The 19,339-nt window shown below is 52.8% G+C and overlaps 1 protein-coding gene across 1 annotated transcript; it reads left to right on the top strand.

Moving 5' to 3' along the window:
- Positions 1 to 6,448: 6,448 nt before the first annotated feature.
- Positions 6,449 to 19,048, top strand: AARS2 (alanyl-tRNA synthetase 2, mitochondrial). The gene is made up of 22 exons (XM_004424067.3): positions 6,449 to 6,702; positions 7,542 to 7,733; positions 8,272 to 8,417; positions 8,637 to 8,804; positions 9,357 to 9,501; positions 11,473 to 11,618; positions 11,837 to 11,945; positions 12,335 to 12,373; positions 12,478 to 12,589; positions 13,084 to 13,217; positions 13,681 to 13,825; positions 14,031 to 14,203; positions 14,346 to 14,459; positions 14,556 to 14,696; positions 15,642 to 15,779; positions 15,860 to 15,969; positions 16,121 to 16,229; positions 16,524 to 16,646; positions 16,890 to 17,000; positions 17,577 to 17,660; positions 17,759 to 17,869; positions 18,306 to 19,048. The coding sequence occupies exons 1-22, from the start codon at positions 6,460 to 6,462 to the stop codon at positions 18,468 to 18,470; spliced, it is 2,958 nt and encodes a 985-aa protein (XP_004424124.1). The 5' UTR covers positions 6,449 to 6,459; the 3' UTR covers positions 18,471 to 19,048.
- Positions 19,049 to 19,339: the final 291 nt, after the last annotated feature.

The raw sequence follows: 19,339 nt of genomic DNA, 5'->3' as shown, positions 1-19,339 counted from the left end.
CTTCAGGCTTTGGTGTGACCACACTCTCGTTTTCCTCCTGATCCCAACTGCTTTCTCAAGCTCCTCTGCAGGGGTTTCCTCTTCCAGCTCCTCAAGATTCAGCCCGGGACCTGACCCTCCTCCCTTCTCCTCCATCCCACTCATCAACTAAGTGATCTTATCCCATTCAGGACCACCAATGTACTAGTGACTCCCAAATCTATAGCTGCAGCCCTGATCTTGCCTCTGCGCTCCAGACTTTTATATCCAACATGGAGTGACATCTCCACTTAGATGTCTAAACTTAAACTTAATACACACATACCTCAGAGATATTGCAGGTTCAATTCTAGACCGCTGCAATAAAGCGAATATTGCAATAAAGCAAGTCACACTTATTCTTTGGTTTCCCCGTGCATATTGTGGGAGATCAAGATTTGGCCACCCTGAAATCTATCTCTTTACCTTGGTTGTATTCTCTAGGGACATTTGACCTCCCCCACTAACTGCCTAAAGAATTTGACATGGTAGCTCCTTCCTGGAACAGATCTATCATGATGGCTGTAAAGATAATGTAGGGTAAATGTTACAATAGGAAAGGCACCAACAAGCCCCTCTTATCAGAAGTTCTGTCTCTCTGGCCACATTCTCTGGATGACCCTGAGTTGCCAGACAATCATTTACATTTATAAGGGAAATCTCCATTTGTAAAGGTATCTCCCTCTCTGTATTGGGAAAAGGGGGGATGAGCTCATTTCTAGTGACTTGTCAATGTGGAAGGTGAGGCCTTGAGCTACATAATAAACCTTACTCTTGTTTACTGTGCTTTAGTGGTAATCTCCTGTAACTGACTCCCCCACCCCCAAAATCCTCCTTTGTCATTGGCTGAAAATGATATTTAAGACGAAAATTTCTGCTATTGTGTTGAGAAACGCAGTGTCCCTGCTTTCTCCCATGTATACATGTTATTAAACTTGGTATTATTTTCTCCTGCTAACCTGTCTCGTTGATTATTTGGCCAGCCAGAAGAACCTTAAGGGAAAGGGCAGAGGGAGATTCTCCCTCTTCCCCCGACAATATAAAAGTTATGTTTACACTATCCTGTAGTCTGTTAAGTGTGCAATAGCATTATGTCTAAAAAACAATGTACATACCTCAATTAAAAAATACTTTATTGCTAAAAAATGCTAACCATCATCTGAGCCTTCAGAGAGTCGTAATCTTTTTGCTGGTGGAGAATCTTACTAAAAATGCAGCATCTGGGCCGGCCTCATGGCTTAGCGGTTAAGAGCGCGCACTCCGCTGCTGGCGGCCTGGGTTCGGATCCCGGGCGCGCACCGACACACTGCTTCTCCAGCCATGCTGAGGCCGTGTCCCACATACAGCAACTAGAAGGACATGCAACTATGACATAACAACTATCTACTGGGGTTTTGGGGGAAAAATAAATAAATAAATAAAATTAAATTTAAAAAATGCAGTATCTGTGAATTGCACTACAGCGAAGCACAATAAAACAAGGTATGCCTGTACACCCAAAGCAAACTCTTGATTTCCTTTCCACAGACCCGCTCCTTCCCCAGGCTTTCCATGTCAGTGAATGGCACCACCACCCACCCACTTACTCAGGTCCTAAACATAGAATTTAGTCTTCTCCCTCTTTCCCTGCATCTCATCCATCAGCATATATAGCTCTATTTCCACAGATAATCTGAATCCAACCACTTCTTCTTGTCTCCACTGCTGCAGTCCTGTCCGTCACCTCTCTCCTGGAGAAAACATCCTAATAGGCAATCCTGCTTCCCATCTTGCCCCCGGAAGTCTATTCTCTCCCAGTGGAATAATCTTTCAAAAGGATAAATCAGATCATGTCGCTCCCCTGCTTAAAGCCCTCTAACGGAACATATTATCTGTAAATATTTATTCTCCCTCTCTCTGTCCTCTGTAAAAACCTAGAAACAACGACCAACCCAACAGCAATGAGCATCCCTAGCACCCAGTTTGTAGTTTTGAAACACCATTTCCCACTAAAAGTAACCAGGACTTTTAGAAATGGCTGATTCCAGGTCTGGGGCAAGAAATGTACAAAATGAGCCAGAAATATCTTGTCATAACAGAAAGCAAGAAACCTGTCAATGACTACTAGCGTCATGTCAAAAGGACTCTGAAGCCAAATCAAAGAGGTTCCCACTGACCAAAGATGGGACAATTTGAGATTAACAGAGATAATAATTGCAATTGATTGAAACCACCAAATATGCTACAATCCATGAGTTCGTAATGATGCTGAAAAATGTAATAATAGACCACTTTGAAGGGTGATAGGAAGCAAATTCATTATCTTAAACACTGCTAACTAAAAGGGGAAAATCAAGCATTTATCCTGCCTTTTCTATATGAACTCTACCACTGGTGAGCAAATAATAGATTAGAGGAAGCATCTCTTTATAGAAAGATTCCAACTAATAAATGAAAAAGAGATGATAGAATTAGAATATCATGTTGCACCCTCCAGTGAATTAACAGATAGAAGCATTATGTCTAAGAGGCTGCTAAGATCAGAGAAAGGCAACCAGACATCACTGTGCCCTCTGGTGAAAGAGCACACACTACCATCTTGAGTCTTGCCAAAGGGATCCAAACCTGTGTCTGCCCGAGTCTCTAGATCCAAGTGCTAATTTGCATGAAACAGGACTGAGGAACATGTTGAATGTTAGTCGAATGTTGAACATGCAGTCAGCAAAAACTTAGACTGTGGGAGGCTCTGCAGGTCAAACCTCCCAGGCTGCAATAGACACACTGTAAGGAAAAGAAGGGGATTAAGAGGGAATTTATAGATTAAAAGACTTAAAACACAAATCAAGGAACCGTTTAAAATAACAGACAAGACTAACATCTAAGGATGTATATTTGGGTTATAAAACTATAAAGACACAAAAGTAGAAAGTCAGAGTAGCGGTCACCTTTGGGAGGAGGAAGGTGGTTGGGGAGGGGGCAGAGTCCATGGAGGGCTCCTGGGTGGTTGCAAAGTTCAATTTCGAGAACTGGATGGTGGATACAAAGACGTTTGCTTTCTAATAATTAAGCTACACATTTGGCTTGGTTGACTTTTCTACATCTGTGTTTTATTACGTGATTTAGAAGAAAACAAGGATTTTTTTTTTTAATCGCAAATACAAGACTTGGCAAACATTTTTCAAAGGGTCAAACAGTATTTTAGATTTTGCAAGCCATGAGGCAAAATCGAGGATATTATGTAGTTACTTATATAACCATTTAAAATGTAACCATTTAAAAATGCATCAGGACAAACCCGAACAGTGCGACCCTCGAGGGTCCACTAATCCTTGAATTCCTGGTCCCAGGAGGCTCCCACCATTTGAGGCCCGCCATCCGCGCTCCCATGCCCTCGTCGAGTTCCTGCTGGCGCAGCTCCCCTCCCCCCCCGCCTCTGCTCCGCACAGCCTCCCCGTCTCTTAGCAACAGGCGCACGCAACCGCCACCCTCTCTCCCACCCAAGGCGGGGAGGGTAGAAGCAAGCACGCATGCGCACGAGGAGCTCCCGGCTCCACGTACCCGCTCTGGGAGAAAGGGGAGAACCCAGGGGCATCCAAGCCCTGAGGCCTGGCCCCAAGCAGAAGTCTGTGTCCTGACTCTTCCCACAAGTCTTCTACCACACCCTCGTCACTCAAGGTATGGTCTAGTAGACTAGGGACCGCAACAGCATCACATAGGAGCCTGCTTAGAAATATGCCAGAATTTCGACCTCACCCCCAGACCTACCGAATCAATGCATTTCTAACAGGATCCCCGGAGATCCCTACGCATATTAACGTTTGACAAGCGTTGCTTCCACAATCCAGATAAGGCAAAGCCATAAAAAATACATCAAACTAGGCACACCTCTTATAGGTTGAACTTTTAACCTAGAAACTAAGACAGTCTTTATGATTTATAAGAGGAAGTTCCCAAAGCTGAGTTCCCTGTGCTCAGTAAGGGTGAAAATTCCCTCGTGTCTCCTCTGACCGTTAGTCCAGGACGGAATGCGTCACTGACCTCAGGTTCCTGCTCTCAAAAACCGATGGGGAAATCAGGAAAGAGAATTTCCATTCCCAGAGTAAGGGTGTTTCTTATGTAAGGTGAACAGAGAGGGCTCAAAGAATGGGCACCTTGGACCTGCCAAGTAAGTCAAACAGCAGCATAAGGACAATCCCAGACCCAGGCAAGGGAGCACCCACACCTGGCTGAACAGCTCCCAGGAAACAGACTCTACTTGCATTTTAATCCCAAAAATGAAATTCCAGTGAATACTAAGACAGTGGATGAGTCCTCATGAGAGAAGTTGCCAGGTCAGTAACTTCCCAGTCTGGTGAGTTCTCTCCATATCCATCTATCTTGGGAAACTGCAGTCCTTAAGTTTAACTTCCTCATCAGATGACAGTGGCAAATCAGAATAGATGTCCCAATCCTAGAAGAACCACTTTGCTTCACTGGGAAATATTAAAAAGAGGAGACTGACCAGAGAACACCACATTTAAGGAAAAGAAAATGATCATTCTTTAATGGCAAGGACAAAATAATAATATGGGGAGAAAACCTTCTTCAAACAGAAAACAACTCAAAGGATGCATTTCTAAAAATCCATGATACATGCTACAACATGGATGAAGCTTGAAAACATTATGCTAAGTGAAAGAAGCCAGTCACAAAGGACCATATTTGGTATGATTCCATTTATATGAAATGTTCAGAATAGGCAAATGTATAGTCACAGAGAGTAGATTAGTGGTGGCCTAGGGCTGAGAGGGAGGGGGGATTGGCTGTTAATGGCTAAAGGGTACGGAGTTTCTTTTGGAGGTGATGAAAATGTTCTAGAAGTGATTATGGTGATGGATGACAACTCTGTGAATGTACTAAAAGCCACTGAATTGTATAGTTTAAATGGGTGAATTGTATGGTATGTGAATTATATTTCAATAAAGCTGTTTGAAAAAAAAATCCATGGCTCCACACTAGATCCACATTAGTCTGAAAACATGGAGTTCCTACTATAATGCAAATTCTTTCTGGGCAAAATCTGAAGAAGGAAAAAATAAAAGTTGATGTCAGTACTGGGTAGAAGCCCCTGCTAGATTCTCAAGCAAAACACTCCCATCTCAGTTTGGGGAAGAATTTCAGTCTTGTCTCAAGATCATCAGTCTCACAGAAATCCCCATCTAGCTTTAGGTTCCTGTTCCAGAAACACTGGAAAATCCAAAACAGGAAAAACACACTTTCAAAACACCTTTAATCTACGTGGGCAAGGGAAAAAACAAGAAATCACGGGATAGATGCTATGGGCTCTGTCAGAACACGAAGTTGAGAATTCTCTACTGCTATAGAAACAAGTCCGAAAAAGACTACACATTCCCAAGGAAACTGTGTTTCAAAAGTCCCTAAATAACATAACTCACAAAGATTGGTGGCCAAAGGGCCCACTTGGATGGCTGCGGCCTTGTAGGTGACCACACTGTCAACTTGGCGGCCCCTGTTGGGCTTTAACCTGGGCAAATTCTCTTCTCAACCTGTTTATTTCCCAAACCAAGAGCAGAGGGTATCACGAGAGGCCCCATGAGGACCCTGGCTACGCCCACAAGGGCCTGTGTTGGTCACAGCTGTCACGATGGGCAGAAAGACAGAAGCGGGATGTTGAACAGGTATCTCTCTTGCCCTAAAGCAAAACACACAAAACCCTACCGCACTGGGAGGCTTAGAGAGAGAAATCTCTGCAGCTATCAGCCAACAGCTTTGTCCTGCCCTGCCAACCTGGATTCTCTCTAATCCCCAGGCAAATTAAAAGACCAAATGTTATTAAGCAATTAATAATGGAGCAGATGCTGTTTGGCTTCTGTGTCTCTGCTAGACTCCTGCTCCAAAGTTCCTAAGCACACAATGGCCATTCCCAATGCCAAGGGCAAAGGGAACTGGTAAGTGCCTAGAACAGTGCCCGGCACATGGTAGGTATTCAATAAATATTTGTTGAATGCCTCTTGAATGAATGCTGGTATTACCTCCCTTGGCACTCTCAGCCTGGAAACACCACACACACACACACACACCCGAACTTGAATCCACTGTTCACTCTATCTGTAACGGTGCAAAATTAATACACATAATAATTACTGCTACAATATAGATTTCTGGAGGGCAGGGATTTTTGTTAATTTTGTTAATAATGTACCTTGTACTAATGTACAATGACCGGCACATAGTAGGCTCCCAATGAATATTTGTTTAATGCCAACTGAATTAAGGGCCTACTATGTGCCAGGCTGCAGTGCTAGGCGTCCCCTTCCCAATCACTTCCACCCAGGCGGCAGAAGCTGCCTTGAGTCCTCCTGTCGCCAGGGGCCGCTGTAGGAAGGGCTCGGCTTCCTTCCCACGTCACCTTCTATCCCCGCGGTACCCTTTGACCCCGTGAAGTCGCTGCCCCGAGCTACCATGGCGGCGTCGGTGGCGGCTGCAGCTGGGAGGCTGCGGCGGGCCATTCGAAGGTCGCGTCCGTGGTGGGGCCCCAGCCGTCGGCCTCTCTCGTCCGAGCCCCCTCCAGCCCGGGCCGCGGCCGTGCGGGACGCCTTCCTGAGCTTCTTTAGGGACTGCCATGGCCACCGACTAGTGCCGTCCGCTTCCGTGCGGCCCCGCGGCGACCCCAGTTTGCTTTTCGTCAATGCGGGCATGAACCAGGTAGGCATTGAGCCCCGCTGATCGGGGGCGGAGTTTGTGATTTTTACAGAGAGAAAGGCGCTGCGGGATTGGGCAAAAGATACGAAGGGCGGAGCTCATAACTTTTGCGGACAGAGGCCGGTGCATGGTTGGGCTAAGTGACTGGGGGTGCAAATTAGGATTTGGGAAGGGCTCGACCTGGGAGCTTCTGCATTGGGGTTGGGTTTTAGGTCCAGGAATAGTGGGTGTGGAGTCTCACGGAGGCAGACTGGTGGGGGAGGTCTGGCTTCATTTATTCATTACTTGAATAAAGTAATTCATTCACTAAATAAATGTTTATGGAGCACATACTGCGTGCTAGTCTAGGTTTTGACTTTGAACACCACTTACCCCTCTCTACATTATCTTCATCTGTAAAATGGGCGGGGGTGGGGTTGGGGATGGGGAGTTAACCTTACAAGCTGTCCAAGATGTCTATTAAATGCTGATATTGTGAGGTGTGCCCAGTACCTGTGGTCTCAGTTTTGTACCCTGAAGTTATTGGGTTTGGTTGAAGAAGCTGAGATGGAGGATGCAGCCACTCAGTGCTCTGTTTCCAACCACCAGTACATTCCTTCTTTTACCTTGCCTGTTTTACTAGCAGAGGGTCTCTGTTTCATGGTTTATTTACCCCTTGTCTGCTCTACACACACCAGAGGTGGGTGCCCCCAGGCTCCCAGGTTGCCCCCTTGGCCAAGACCACACTGCACTCTGAGGAGCTCAGTCTTCAGTCTGAACAGCCATCTCTGTCCCAACTCCCCACCTTTCCCTTCTCCTGGGGGACTGGGACATCCCTCTCTCCCTTCTTCATGTGTTTCCAGTTCAAGCCAATCTTCCTGGGCACTGTGGATCCACGAAGCGAGATGGCAGGCTTCCGACGTGTGGCCAACAGCCAGAAATGTGTGAGGGCTGGAGGACGCCACAGCGACCTGGAGGATGTGGGCCGAGACCTTTCGCATCATACCTTCTTTGAAATGCTTGGCAATTGGGCCTTTGGGGGTGAATATTTTAAGGTGAGTCTCCAGAAAACCCTGGAGTTAGGAAAGGATCAGTGGTTAGCCAAGAAGAGGATCAAGTTTAGTCGTGTCTCCAGTCCTAGAATCTGCTTGGTCAGTGTCTCATACCAGACAGAGGCAAAGTGCTGGATGAACATAATAGGAATGCGCCTCACTTCCCTAATTGGATTAAAAGCTCCCTTGAGGTCCAGGACTGTGCCTCCTGCCTCATGGCTGGACAGTAATTGTTCTGTGAATAAATAGACAGTAATACTAAAATGCAGTAGTTAAAAATCATTCCAGGCTAGAGTGGATAGAGGATTTCATGGAGAAGGTGAGACTTGAAAGAAAGTAGGGTTTAGAAGAGGGAGGAAGCTTTCTGGGCAGGAAAAACTCAGAAAAGAAATGGTCATGGCTTGTTCTGGAAACAAGGTGGGCAGTGGAAATGATTTCATCTTAAGTTGAGGGCTGAACTCTTGTGGCTTTAATGGCGCTTCAGTGGGGGCTTCTTCTTACCTGTCTTTCTCTTCTCACCCTCCGCGGGTTTCCGCTGCAGGAGGAGGCTTGCAGCATGGCCTGGGAACTGCTGACTCAGGTCTATGGGATCCCTGAGGACAGGCTCTGGGTTTCCTACTTTGGTGGTGACCCCAAGGCGGGGCTGGACCCAGACCTGGAGAGCAGGGACATCTGGCTCAGCTTAGGGTAAGCCCGCGCCCCATTATATCCTCTCTTGGAGGGCAAGAGAACTGGAAAATAGAGCCCACCAGCACCAGTCCTCAGAGTCTCAGCATATCCCAGGATACTGTGGGGTCACTCCTGTCCATCCTCTTGCTGAGCTTGATGGAGGGGCTCTCGTGGCAGAGAGGTTCCCGGCTTCTAGGTTTGTCTGTCTCCCTACCACCTGCCTGGCTTTCTTCCCAGGGTGCCCGCCAGCCGTGTGCTTTCCTTTGGACCACAAGAGAACTTCTGGGAGATGGGGGATACCGGCCCTTGTGGGCCCTGTACCGAGATCCACTATGACCTGGCTGGTGGGGTGGGAGCCCCTCAGCTGGTGGAGCTTTGGAATCTGGTCTTCATGCAACACAACAGGTAATGGGGTGCTGAAGCAGGAGGAAAATCCTTGGCTGAAAGTGAAAGAGGTGGCAGTGAGGAGACTTTGATCCATTTCTTATAAAAACAAAAAACTTAAATGGTGCTTATTATGTGCCAGGCACATTTCTGAACACTTTTCAGATAATAACTGATTTAATTCTAGTCTTTGCCCATGACAGTTTAAACTAGTCTCTGCTGCTCTCTGGCCTCTGCTCTTATCATATGATGGGGTTGAACTTGATGATCTCTAAGATTTTCTTCCAGCCTTGACATGTCTCTTTCTAAGGTCAAAGAATTCTGTCCCAGAAAGGGGATGTCTGGGTCCAGGCAAGGGCGCAAGCAGGGGTAAGGGTGGAGATCACCCTTTATGAGAAAAGACAGGCCCCAAAGCCATCATCATATGTATTTGGGGAGATGGGGTGATACTGCCCTCTGGTTCCTCCCACTGTCAGCCCCCTGGACCCCTCCTCGTTCCTCTGCTCCACCTGGGCAATTCCTCACACCTGTAATCCTGTGTGGGGCCTCACCTTGCACACCTTCCCTGGCCAGAGAGGCAGATGGAAGCCTGCAGCCCCTGCCCCAGCGGCACGTGGACACAGGAATGGGCCTGGAAAGGCTGGTGGCTGTGCTGCAAGGCAGACGCTCCACCTACGACACTGACCTCTTTTCCCCGCTCATCAACGCCATACACCAGGTGAGCCTGCCTATTCCCTTCCAGAAGCCCCTCTGACTCATCACCAGTGCTCATCGCTATTGCTTTCCATCTTTGTTGAGAACTCAGAGTATTCCAGCCTGTGGGGACAGTGACCAGCCAAGGATACCAGGGTGTCAAACATGAGGCTAGGATTCGTGTTTATTACCTGATATTGCCCCTAACTCCTTCCTTCATTTATTCAAAAAATATGTTGACTGCTTACTTTGTGTTAAGTCCTTTGTGCTTGGTACAGGAGATATAGCAGTAATCAAAAAGAGATCATGGAGATTACATTTTAGCCTAAGAGACAGATAATAAATAAATGTATTAAAGAACAAGATAGCAGCTTACAGATTGTGAACAGGCAGTAAACATGGGTGATAGTAACTAGGAGGGGAGAGCCTACAGAGGAATCTGAGACGAAGTGTTTGGGGAAAGCTTAGCAAGGAGATGATCTCTGGACTGAAACCTGAAGGAGGAGGAGTCAGCCACAGGAAGCTCTTTCTGGACAGCAGGTACCAAGGCCCTGAGGCAGGAAAGGAACAAAAAGTTGGCCAGCCAGCTGAAGTAGAACCACATGGGATGTAGTTAGCTTTTGATGTATAACAAACCACCCAACACTTTGTAGCTTAAAACAACAACCATTTATTTAGTATATGACTCTGTGGGCTAGCAATGTAAGCTGGGCTTAGCTGGGTCATTCTTTTGGTCTTGTATGAGCTCACTCATACACCTGTGGTCAGCTGCTAGGCAGCTCTACTTCTGGGGGTTGGCTGCCTGTCACTTTGGGGCAGTGGGGGTGATCAGGCTGGGTGTCTGTCATCCAGCAGGCTAGCTCAGACTTGTTCACATCACAGCTCGGCAAGGTTCCAAGAAGGAGAGCAGAAGTCATGAGGCCTAGGCTCAGAACAGTGTCGTTTCCATTCTGTTGGCCACAGCAAGTCACAAGGCTAGCCCAGATTCAAGGGGTGGAGAAATAGAGTCTATCCCTTGATGGGAAGCAGAGCAGCTGTACGGTCACATTGCAAAGTGGCAAGCACACAGGAAAGGGAAGGATCGTGGCCATTTTTGCAGACAATCTACTGCAGAGAGGAAGGCCGGGGTCAAATGTTGTGAGGCCTTGAGGTCCAAGTGGGGCTTTTATTCTAAGTGTGGTGAGAAGCCTTCTAAGGGGAAAGGGGCATGATCTGATTGACACTTTTAAAAGGCCGCTCCTGTTGCTGTGTGGAGGGTGGGCTGGAAGGAGACCAGAGTAGAAGCTGAGAAACAACTAGGAGCCTACTTCATAGTCCAGAGAAGAGACAGCAGGGCCTGGTTGAGGCTGGTAGCAGTGGAAGCGGGGAAAAGTAGACTGACTGGAGACATCTCATGGAGGTAGAAGCAGGGGCCCCCCTGACAGATTGGATGCAGAGGGGAAAGAAAGTAACGCTGGCTCCCAGTTTTTGACTTGAGCAATGCAGTGAATGGTAGGACTGCTTGTGGAGGGGGGCGTGGGGCTGGGGAGGAGGCAGGTTTGGAGCATTTACACCCTCCCTCCCTGCCCCATTACGGCTGTAGAGGCGGGTGGGGTAGTGGAGAGCACCCGGAGGCAGACAGGCCTGGTTCCTTCTCAGATCTGCTCCCAATGAGTGGTGTGGCCGTGTGGCACTTAGCTCCTCTGAGCCTCAGTTTCCTCTTTAAAGCGAGGATAGTAACACCTTCCAGAACAGGATATCGTTCAGGCACCCACCCAGTTCTGATAGTAGAGATTCAGCAAATGATCACAGCTCTGATCATTGTTAGTGTTGGATGTGGGCCCCAGGAGGGCGGGGACTGGCTCCCAGTCATCTTTGGAGCTTCTCCAGCCAGACCATTCCAGGTGTGGTCGGCTGTAGGGGTGAGGGCAGATGCTGTAGGGGTGATGAAGAGCATCCCATCTGGGCCAGGTCAGGCAGGGCCTGCAACCATGTCTCCTTCTCTCCTGCTTTCCAGGGTTGTGGGGCACCCCCTTACTTGGGCCGGGTAGGGGCGGCAGACGAGGGGCGCACAGACACAGCGTACCGCGTGGTGGCCGATCACATCCGCACACTCAGTGTCTGCATCGCCGATGGCGTCTCCCCTGGAATGTCAGGTGCCCCGTGAGTCCAGAGGGGCTACAGAGAGGGCAGGGCTGCTGGGGTTGCAGGGGAGTGGAGGGAAGGAGATGGAGAGGTGGGTCGGGTTGAGATGGCAGGAGGAGCGGGGGAAGGGAGAGGGCTTTGGGTGGGAGCACGCACTCTGGACCTTGTCCTCCCCACTCCCCGTACTGCTCACCAGGGGTTGCTGGGGTTCATATCTGGGTTCTGAACCCCTCTAGGCTGGTTCTTCGTCGGATCCTCCGTCGAGCCGTGCGGTTCTCTTCAGAGGTGTTGCGGGCACCACCTGGCTTCCTAGGCAGCCTGGTGCCTGTAGTGGTGGAGACGCTGGTAGGGGCAGAGCTTCCTCACTTCTCTGGGCCTCCCTGGGCACTTGGGGAGCCTGCCACTGAGCCCAGACGGTGCCCCCGGGCTGGGCTCCCCACCCTAAATGTCCAGCGCCACTTCCTGTCAGCAGGCTGGGAAAGCTGGAATTGCTCACAAAAAGCAGGGAGACTTCAGGAGGCCTCCTTGCCCAGGCTGCTGAGCCTTTGACCTTGGGACCCCTTCTGCCTGTATCCCCACTCCACAGGGAAACTGATGACCCATTTCAGTCCCTTCCCCCATCCATCAGCCCGTCTGAGCACCCAGGGTGGGTGCCCTCAGGGAGGCCCAGGGTGGGGAGGTAGAGAGCGACCTGGTGCCTTTCACACCTCCTCAGCCCTCTTCACCTCCCCCAGGGAGACGCTTATCCAGAACTGCAGAAGAGCTCAGCCCAGGTACTGGATTCGGATGGGGGAGGGAGGGGCTGGTGAGAGAGTGGTGGAGAGAGGCTCTCCCTCCTGGGAGGCTCAGGTCCAGTCCTGCTCTGCCCCCGGTTCAGATAGCCAACCTGGTGTCGGAGGACGAGGCGGCCTTCCTGGCCTCTCTGCAGCGGGGTCGGCGGATCATCGATCGGACCCTGAGGCACCTGGGGCCTTCCGATGTGTTCCCTGGTGAGTGGGGTACCTGGACAGGGTGTGAGGGGCTCACTTAGGCAAGCCGGGCAGGCAGAGGAGGGAGCTCTGGGCCAGGCCTATGCCTCACATCCCTCCCTGGCGTCCCTCTCCCTGTACTCTCTTTCCAACACCCAGACCTCTCTGTGGCGGCAACACCACCCTTCTCCCCACTTCCCCACTGCCCAGCTGGCCCTGCCTGCGGTCTCTGCTTTCCAAGGCTGGTTTCGTGCCTAGAATGAGCTTCCCTCATCCTCTGAAATGACGTATGCCAAGGGAGTACCCTGGGCTAGCGCCAGCTCTGGCCTTGGAGCATGAAGCCTGAAGGTGACCGTTCTCCTGAGCCTAGCCGGTGTGGAGAGCGGGCACTTGGCCTGGCACCTGGTGGCTTCTGTGTGGTTAGGGAAGCCCTGGCGGTTATTTCTCCCTCACTTCCTCCCCTCCCTCTATCCTGCCCCTCCCCCCTCAACACCCCTTGTCTTCCTTCCTCAAAGCTGAAGTGGCCTGGTCCTTGTCACTGTCTGGGGACGTGGGGCTCCCCCTGGACCTGGTAGAGCTGATGCTGGAGGAGAAAGGGGTGCAGCTGGATTCTGCTGGGCTGGCGCGGCTGGCCCAAGAGGAGGCCCAGGTACAGGCTGGGGCACTCCTGCCAAGGGCCCTGTTGGGACACATCAGCCCCTTCCTCAGCCCTGAGTTCCTGAGGGAGGAGCTGCAGCTGTGGAGGGGAACAGGAGGCTGAGGTATGGTCTGTCCCCTCACCTCAGGCCCCACCCACAGCCCATAGAGAGGAACGCTAGTGCAGTGGGCTAAACAGAGGAGCAGAAGGGGCGAGGCCAGCACAGTGTCCTAGAGAGGAGGCCTCCAGGGGCAGCAATGGGCGAGAGAGGCCTGATCCTGAGACCCTGCACGATGCATGGTTCACTAGCCAGCCCAGGGGCTCTAACAACCAGCCAAGCCCTGAGGGCTTATTCCAGAGGGGGCGGCCGGGTCCACACAGCTGTGTGGCAGGGACAGGGCTCTGCGGAGGCTCAAGTCCCACTGCATTCTCCGTGCAACCCTCTATGCACACACACCCCCACCCTGTCCTGCAGCGCCGGGCACAGCGGGCTGAGCCAGTTCAGGAGCAGGGCCTGCGGCTCAACGTCCATGCGCTGGGTGAGCTGCAGCGCCGAGGGGTGCCCCCAACCGACGACAGCCCCAAGTACAACTACTCCCTGCGACCCAGTGGGGCTTATGGTGAGAACCTGGATATGATTGGGAGGGACCTCCCAGATGGCTGTTACCAGCCCTATGCATTCTCCGGGGTAGCCACCTGGGGTCGCTGTGGCACCAGCTACAAGTGTCCCCCAGCTGCATGCGTATAGGCTTCAAATAAGGCACAGACCCACATCCCATGTCCCAAAGCCCTGCCTAGCACTGATAACCATTCTTCGCCCTGCAGAGTTCGGCACCTGTGAGGCCCAGGTGCTCCAGCTATATACAGAGGATGGAACAGCCGTGGCCTCCGTGGGGGAAGGCCAGCGCTGTGGCCTCCTCCTGGACAGAACCAACTTCTACGCTGAACAGGGGGGTCAGGCTTCAGACAGAGGCTACCTGGTGCGGGTGGGGCAACAGGTGAGCCTCCCCACACACAGAGGCTAACTTCAGGAGGCACATCTGAGCTGGGACAGGAGGCACATCTGAGCTGGGAAGGGAGCCAAGGGGAGGGACAGGCTGCAAGCAGTCCCTCCAGTGCCTTGGCCCCTGCCTTCCCCAGGATGTGCTGTTCCCAGTGGCCCGGGCCCAGGTCTGTGGGGGCTTCATCCTACATGAGGCAGTGGCCCCTGAGTGCCTGAAGGTGGGGGACCAGGTGCAGCTGCATGTAGATAAGGTAAAGACCCCAGCCCTGCTGTTCTGATATCCTGCAGCCCCTCTGCTCTCCCCACCCCCACCTCACCCAGGACCCTGGGTGACAGAAGTGTTTCAGGCCTGGCGTCTGGGCTGCATGGAGAAGCACACAGCCATCCACCTGCTAAACTGGGCCCTGCGGCAGGCCCTGGGCCCCAGCACAGAGCAGCGAGGCTCCCATCTCAGTCCTGAGCAGCTGCGCTTCGACGTGGCCACCCAGGTGAGCAGGGCACAGAAAGGCTTCAAGTGAGGTGACAGGCTTAAAGAGAGAGAGTCTCAGGCCGGCCCAGTGGTGTAGTGGTTATGTTCGTGCACTCTACTTCGTGGCCCAGGGTTCGCAGGTTCAGATCCTGGGTGTGGACCTCCGCACTGCTCATCAGGCCACGCTGTGGCAGCGTCTCACCTACAAAATAGAGGTAGATGGGCACAGATGTTAGCTTAGGGCCAATCTTCCTCACCAAAAATGAAAACTAAAGGAAATCCTAAGCAATGATTATAAAAAACAAAAGAGAGAAAGAGAGAGAGTCCGGTGGTGTGGAGAGTTTGGCCAGTCCCAGGGCCTGGGCTCCGTCACTGTGGGACCTTGGGCGGCTGTCTTCTTGTCAGGCTCCTCCTGCACCCGGGGTCCTCCTGACCAGAGGGGTGAGGCTAGACAGTGTCTGGAGCCCTCCCTTCACCTGCAGCCACCCAGCTTCCTTGTTCCTGCTGTCACCCCAGCCGTTCTTGCTCAAACAGCTGCCCTCTCCCTTCTCTGCCACCCTGTCTCCCTGCACATCTGGCTCAAATCCGTCCTCCAGGAAGGGCTCCCTGACTAAATTCCATTCCACTTGATCACTCCAGCCCCTGCATCTCCCCCATGCTGTATTTCTCTTCATTGGGCTGCCCCTTGTTGTAAGCTCCCTGAGGACAGAGCCTTCATTTTCTGTTTCTTCATCAACTTTTAGTGCCTAATGAAAGGCCCGCAGCTTCCAGTAGGCCCAACTCCCAGGTAGCTTTCTAAGGAAAAGAATTGTCTGCTCCACAAATGTTGATTGAGCACCTGTTATGTGCTAGCGACTGTTCTAGAACCTGAAGTTAGTTCAGTGAACATTGCGTGCTTTTAATGCATCAGCTGCAGGCATGGGGCTGACTGTGTCGGTCTGTCCATTTCCCCCCACCCCACCAGGCACCACTGACCCCAGAGCAGCTCCGGGCAGTGGAGGGCACTGTGCAGGAGGCCGTGGGGCAGGATGAGGCCGTGTACATGGAGGAGGTGGCCCTGGCCCACACTGCCCATGTCCCTGGCCTGCGCTCTCTGGATGAGGTGAGTTGGGGGAGCTCCCATGGTGGAGATCACCTACCCCCCGCAGGCCAGTTAACAGACCTGTCCCGTCTCACCCTCAGATATATCCAGACCCTGTGCGGGTGGTGTCGGTGGGCGTGCCCGTGGCCCAGGCGCTGGACCCCGCCTCCCAGGCTGCACTGCAGACCTCTGTGGAGCTGTGCTGTGGGACGTGAGTCACTCCTTCTGCCTGCCCTGGCCTGGGCCCTGGGTCCTCACCCTTCCTTGGTCTTTGGAGCCACCAGCACCTGGTTTAGAGCTCAGGCTTCTCTTTTCTCTCCCATCATCCTCCCTGACATCCTCCTCCCACCCTCTGCCCACAGGCACCTGCTACGCACGGGGGCTATAGGAGACCTGGTCATCATTGGGGAGCGCCAGCTTGCCAAGGGCACTACCCGCCTGCTGGCCATCACTGGGGAGCAGGCCCAGCAGGTTGGCATGCTAGCAGGGCCAGGAGGCTGCTGGGTGTGGATGGGGGCCAAGGGCCACACACAGCTGACACTCAGGCTGTGATGTCCAGCAGCAGAACCAGTGTTCATACACGTGCACTGATGTGGCGTACTAGCTGCTGGCATCTGGCATCTGTTGTGATTAGTTGGTGCCTTGATTAGTCCTGATTGTTAAATATTTCTAGTTTGGCCCTGACCAGCAGTGGGTTGAGAGCCCCTGTCCTGGGGACGTGAAAGTAAGCCAAGCAGCCCTGACCATCCTCTTCCCTCCCTGCAGGCTCGAGAGGTGGGCCAGAGCCTGGCCCAGGAGGTAGAAGCAGCTGCAGAGCGGCTGAGTCGGGGCAGCCGGGATGTGGTGGAGGCACAGCGGCTATCCAAGGACGTGGGACGACTCACTGATGTGAGGGCCACCCCCCATGGAGCTGCTCCCCACCCTCTCCTGGCCCTGTTCCCTTTCCATGCCTCTCGACCCTTCCAGTCTCTCCCCAGCATTCCTGGTGGCCTCCAGCTGGCCGGGATGTTTGTCGTTTGTCTGCAGGGTGGGACGTGGTGGGTGTGGTCTCTTCCGTGCCCCTGCTGGTCCCTGCCTCAGAGGCTGTGGCTCAGGGAGGGGATTAAGGCTGATGTACTCTTCTGGCCGTAGGCTGTGGACACTGCCGTGATGCCCCAGTGGCAGCGGCGGCAGCTTCAGGCCACTCTGAAGGTGCTGCAGCGGCGTGCCAACACTGCCGTCCGAAAGCTGGAAATAGGGCAGGTAAGAGGAGCTGCGGCTGCACCGTGGGGCAGACACGAGGCAAGGCCAGCAAGGGTCAGAGACACTCCAGCAGGCACACTGAGAAGCCTCAAGGCCTGGAGGGTGGGGGTCAGCTCCCCCCTCTCCTGCCCACTGGGTGCCATCACCATCTCCCACTTCTCTCTGCCAAACTGTCTCTCCCCCAACTCCCAAGTCTGGCCCAGATGCTCCCGCCAGGAGCCGACTGACTTGATTGCGCCATTCAACCCTAATTGCTCTTTCACTGCAGATCCTCCTGCCTCCCGCCCCCTCATCCCTCCGTGCTCCAGCCTTTGTCCTGTCACCCTCAGTGTCCTATTTGTAGGGGCCTGAGCTATGATGAAGGGGAAGAGGTGAGGGAGGAGAGGCAGGACGCCAGTGGGACCCAAAAGAAGGAGGCCATTCTAGGCAGAACTCCTGGTGCCTCTGCTCAAACCTGAAGACCTTTGCTTGGGGCAGGAGGAGGAGGGGAGGGGATTTCTGGACTGGGGCTCACTTCAGAAGTGGGGGCCACTTACCCCCTAGCCTGACCTCTGTGCTGTCCTTCCTGCCCCACAGGCTGCACAGAAGACCCAGGAGCTGCTGCAGCGGCACTCGGAGGGGCCCCTAATTGTGGACACAGTTTCCACTGAGTCCCTCTCAGTGAGTGTTGGGGTTGGAGGTGGCCCCAGGGTCTGGGGAGGGGAGGTAGGTGGGAGTCTGGGGAGCTATGGGGTCACCACCTGCCCTCCCTTGCCCAGGTTCTGGTGAAGGTGGTGCGGCAGCTGTGTGAGCAGGCGCCCGGCACGTCCGTGCTTCTACTCAGCCCCCAGCCCCTGGGGCATGTGCTGTGTGCCTGTCAGGTGGCCCAGGTGAGGAAGTGGGAGAGCAGCCCCCACCCCACCCATCTCCTGGTCCACTCTCTGATTCCATGCCTTTTGTTCCTCCCAGGCCAGGGAGCCAAGGCTGGGTAGAGGTGATCTGTGAGGAGACCCCAGGATGGGACTAGGGCCATCTCCTTGTCCCTAACCACCACACACTCCCCACCAGAGAAGGCACCATGAGATTCCCTAATTACCACCACTCCCCCTCCAGGCCCCCCGTCCCTTGCAAATAAGTAGCAGACATTCATCAGCCTCCACACACAATGCCAGCCTATCCTCTGTCTCCTCACCCGATTCCCCCCCACCATGTGCCTAGCTGGGGAGGGGGTGCTAATCACCATGACTCCTCTCTCAAGGGTACACTGAGTGGATGGTGGCCAGGAGGGCTGCTCTACATCACTGCCCCTTCTGTTTGTGTCCCCAGAGTGCCACACCAGCCTTCACAGCAGAAGCCTGGGCACTGGCCGTGTGCAGCCACATGGGGGGCAAGGCCTGGGGCTCTCGAGTGGTGGCCCAAGGCACCGGCAGCACTGCTGACCTGGAAGCTGCCCTCAGTACAGCCCGAGCCTATGCCCTCAACCAGCTCTGACCCAGGCTCACCCAGGGACTCACGGAAACGCAAGAGACAGCAACAGGCCACTGCCAGGAGCCCCGAAGGAGCCAGAGAACCTCCCTAGAGGCTGAAACAGGGGACTAAAGGCTGGAGGTGAAGCAGCTAAGCCAAAGAGGACCGCCCTAGGCCAGGCCTTGCATGGACACAAGGAGATATGGACTGGGGAAGGCAGCAGTGGGCCCAGAGACATACCCACACTAGGTGAATGTGAAGACATGGCTGTGACTGCTCATTAAAAAGTATTTCACAGAGGCTGGGAAACTCTAGAAGGTGCTTTTGCTTAAAAAAGAGCAGCCTTCCCCTCTCAGCAACCTGGTATGGATGCCCCATCACCAGTCTGACCCTCACACTGGGCTGGAAGGCCACCCAGCCTCCAAATCAGAAGCATCCTCGTCGCCACAAGTGCTCAGACAGGCTCTCTATGCCAGCCTGTTCTGGGCACTCACAAGGCCTCCCTGGCCACCGAGATTCAGAACTGTCATGTGAAAATCATTACGGCAGGGCAGATCCTCTCTGGTGTCACTTATGTCATTAACAATGACTTCTCATTTTAATGAAGGCGCTGGTGATTTGTTGAGAAAATAAGCGACACATACACGTCAGTTGCTGAGAATGTGGCACGAACCAAACAGACAAAGGTTCCTGCCCTGTGGAGCTTACTTGTAGTGGGGAAACAGGCAATAAAGAGAAAAAGAGGGTGTTGGACTGTGATGAGGTCTGTGGAGAAAGCAGGACTGGGGATCAGGCTCTGGAGGGCGGGGGTGGTGGTATTGCCTCAGTGAAAGGGGAGGGTGTGAGCCACACAAATATCTGAAGGAAGAGCGTTCCAGGTGGAGGGAACAGCC

This window comes from Ceratotherium simum, chromosome 13 (assembly GCF_057802395.1).
Source record: "Ceratotherium simum simum isolate JZ-2026a chromosome 13, ASM5780239v1, whole genome shotgun sequence".
NCBI lineage: Eukaryota > Metazoa > Chordata > Mammalia > Perissodactyla > Rhinocerotidae > Ceratotherium > Ceratotherium simum.
The sequence above is the reverse complement of the archived record's forward strand: the minus strand, read 5'-3'. Positions and strand labels throughout refer to the sequence as shown.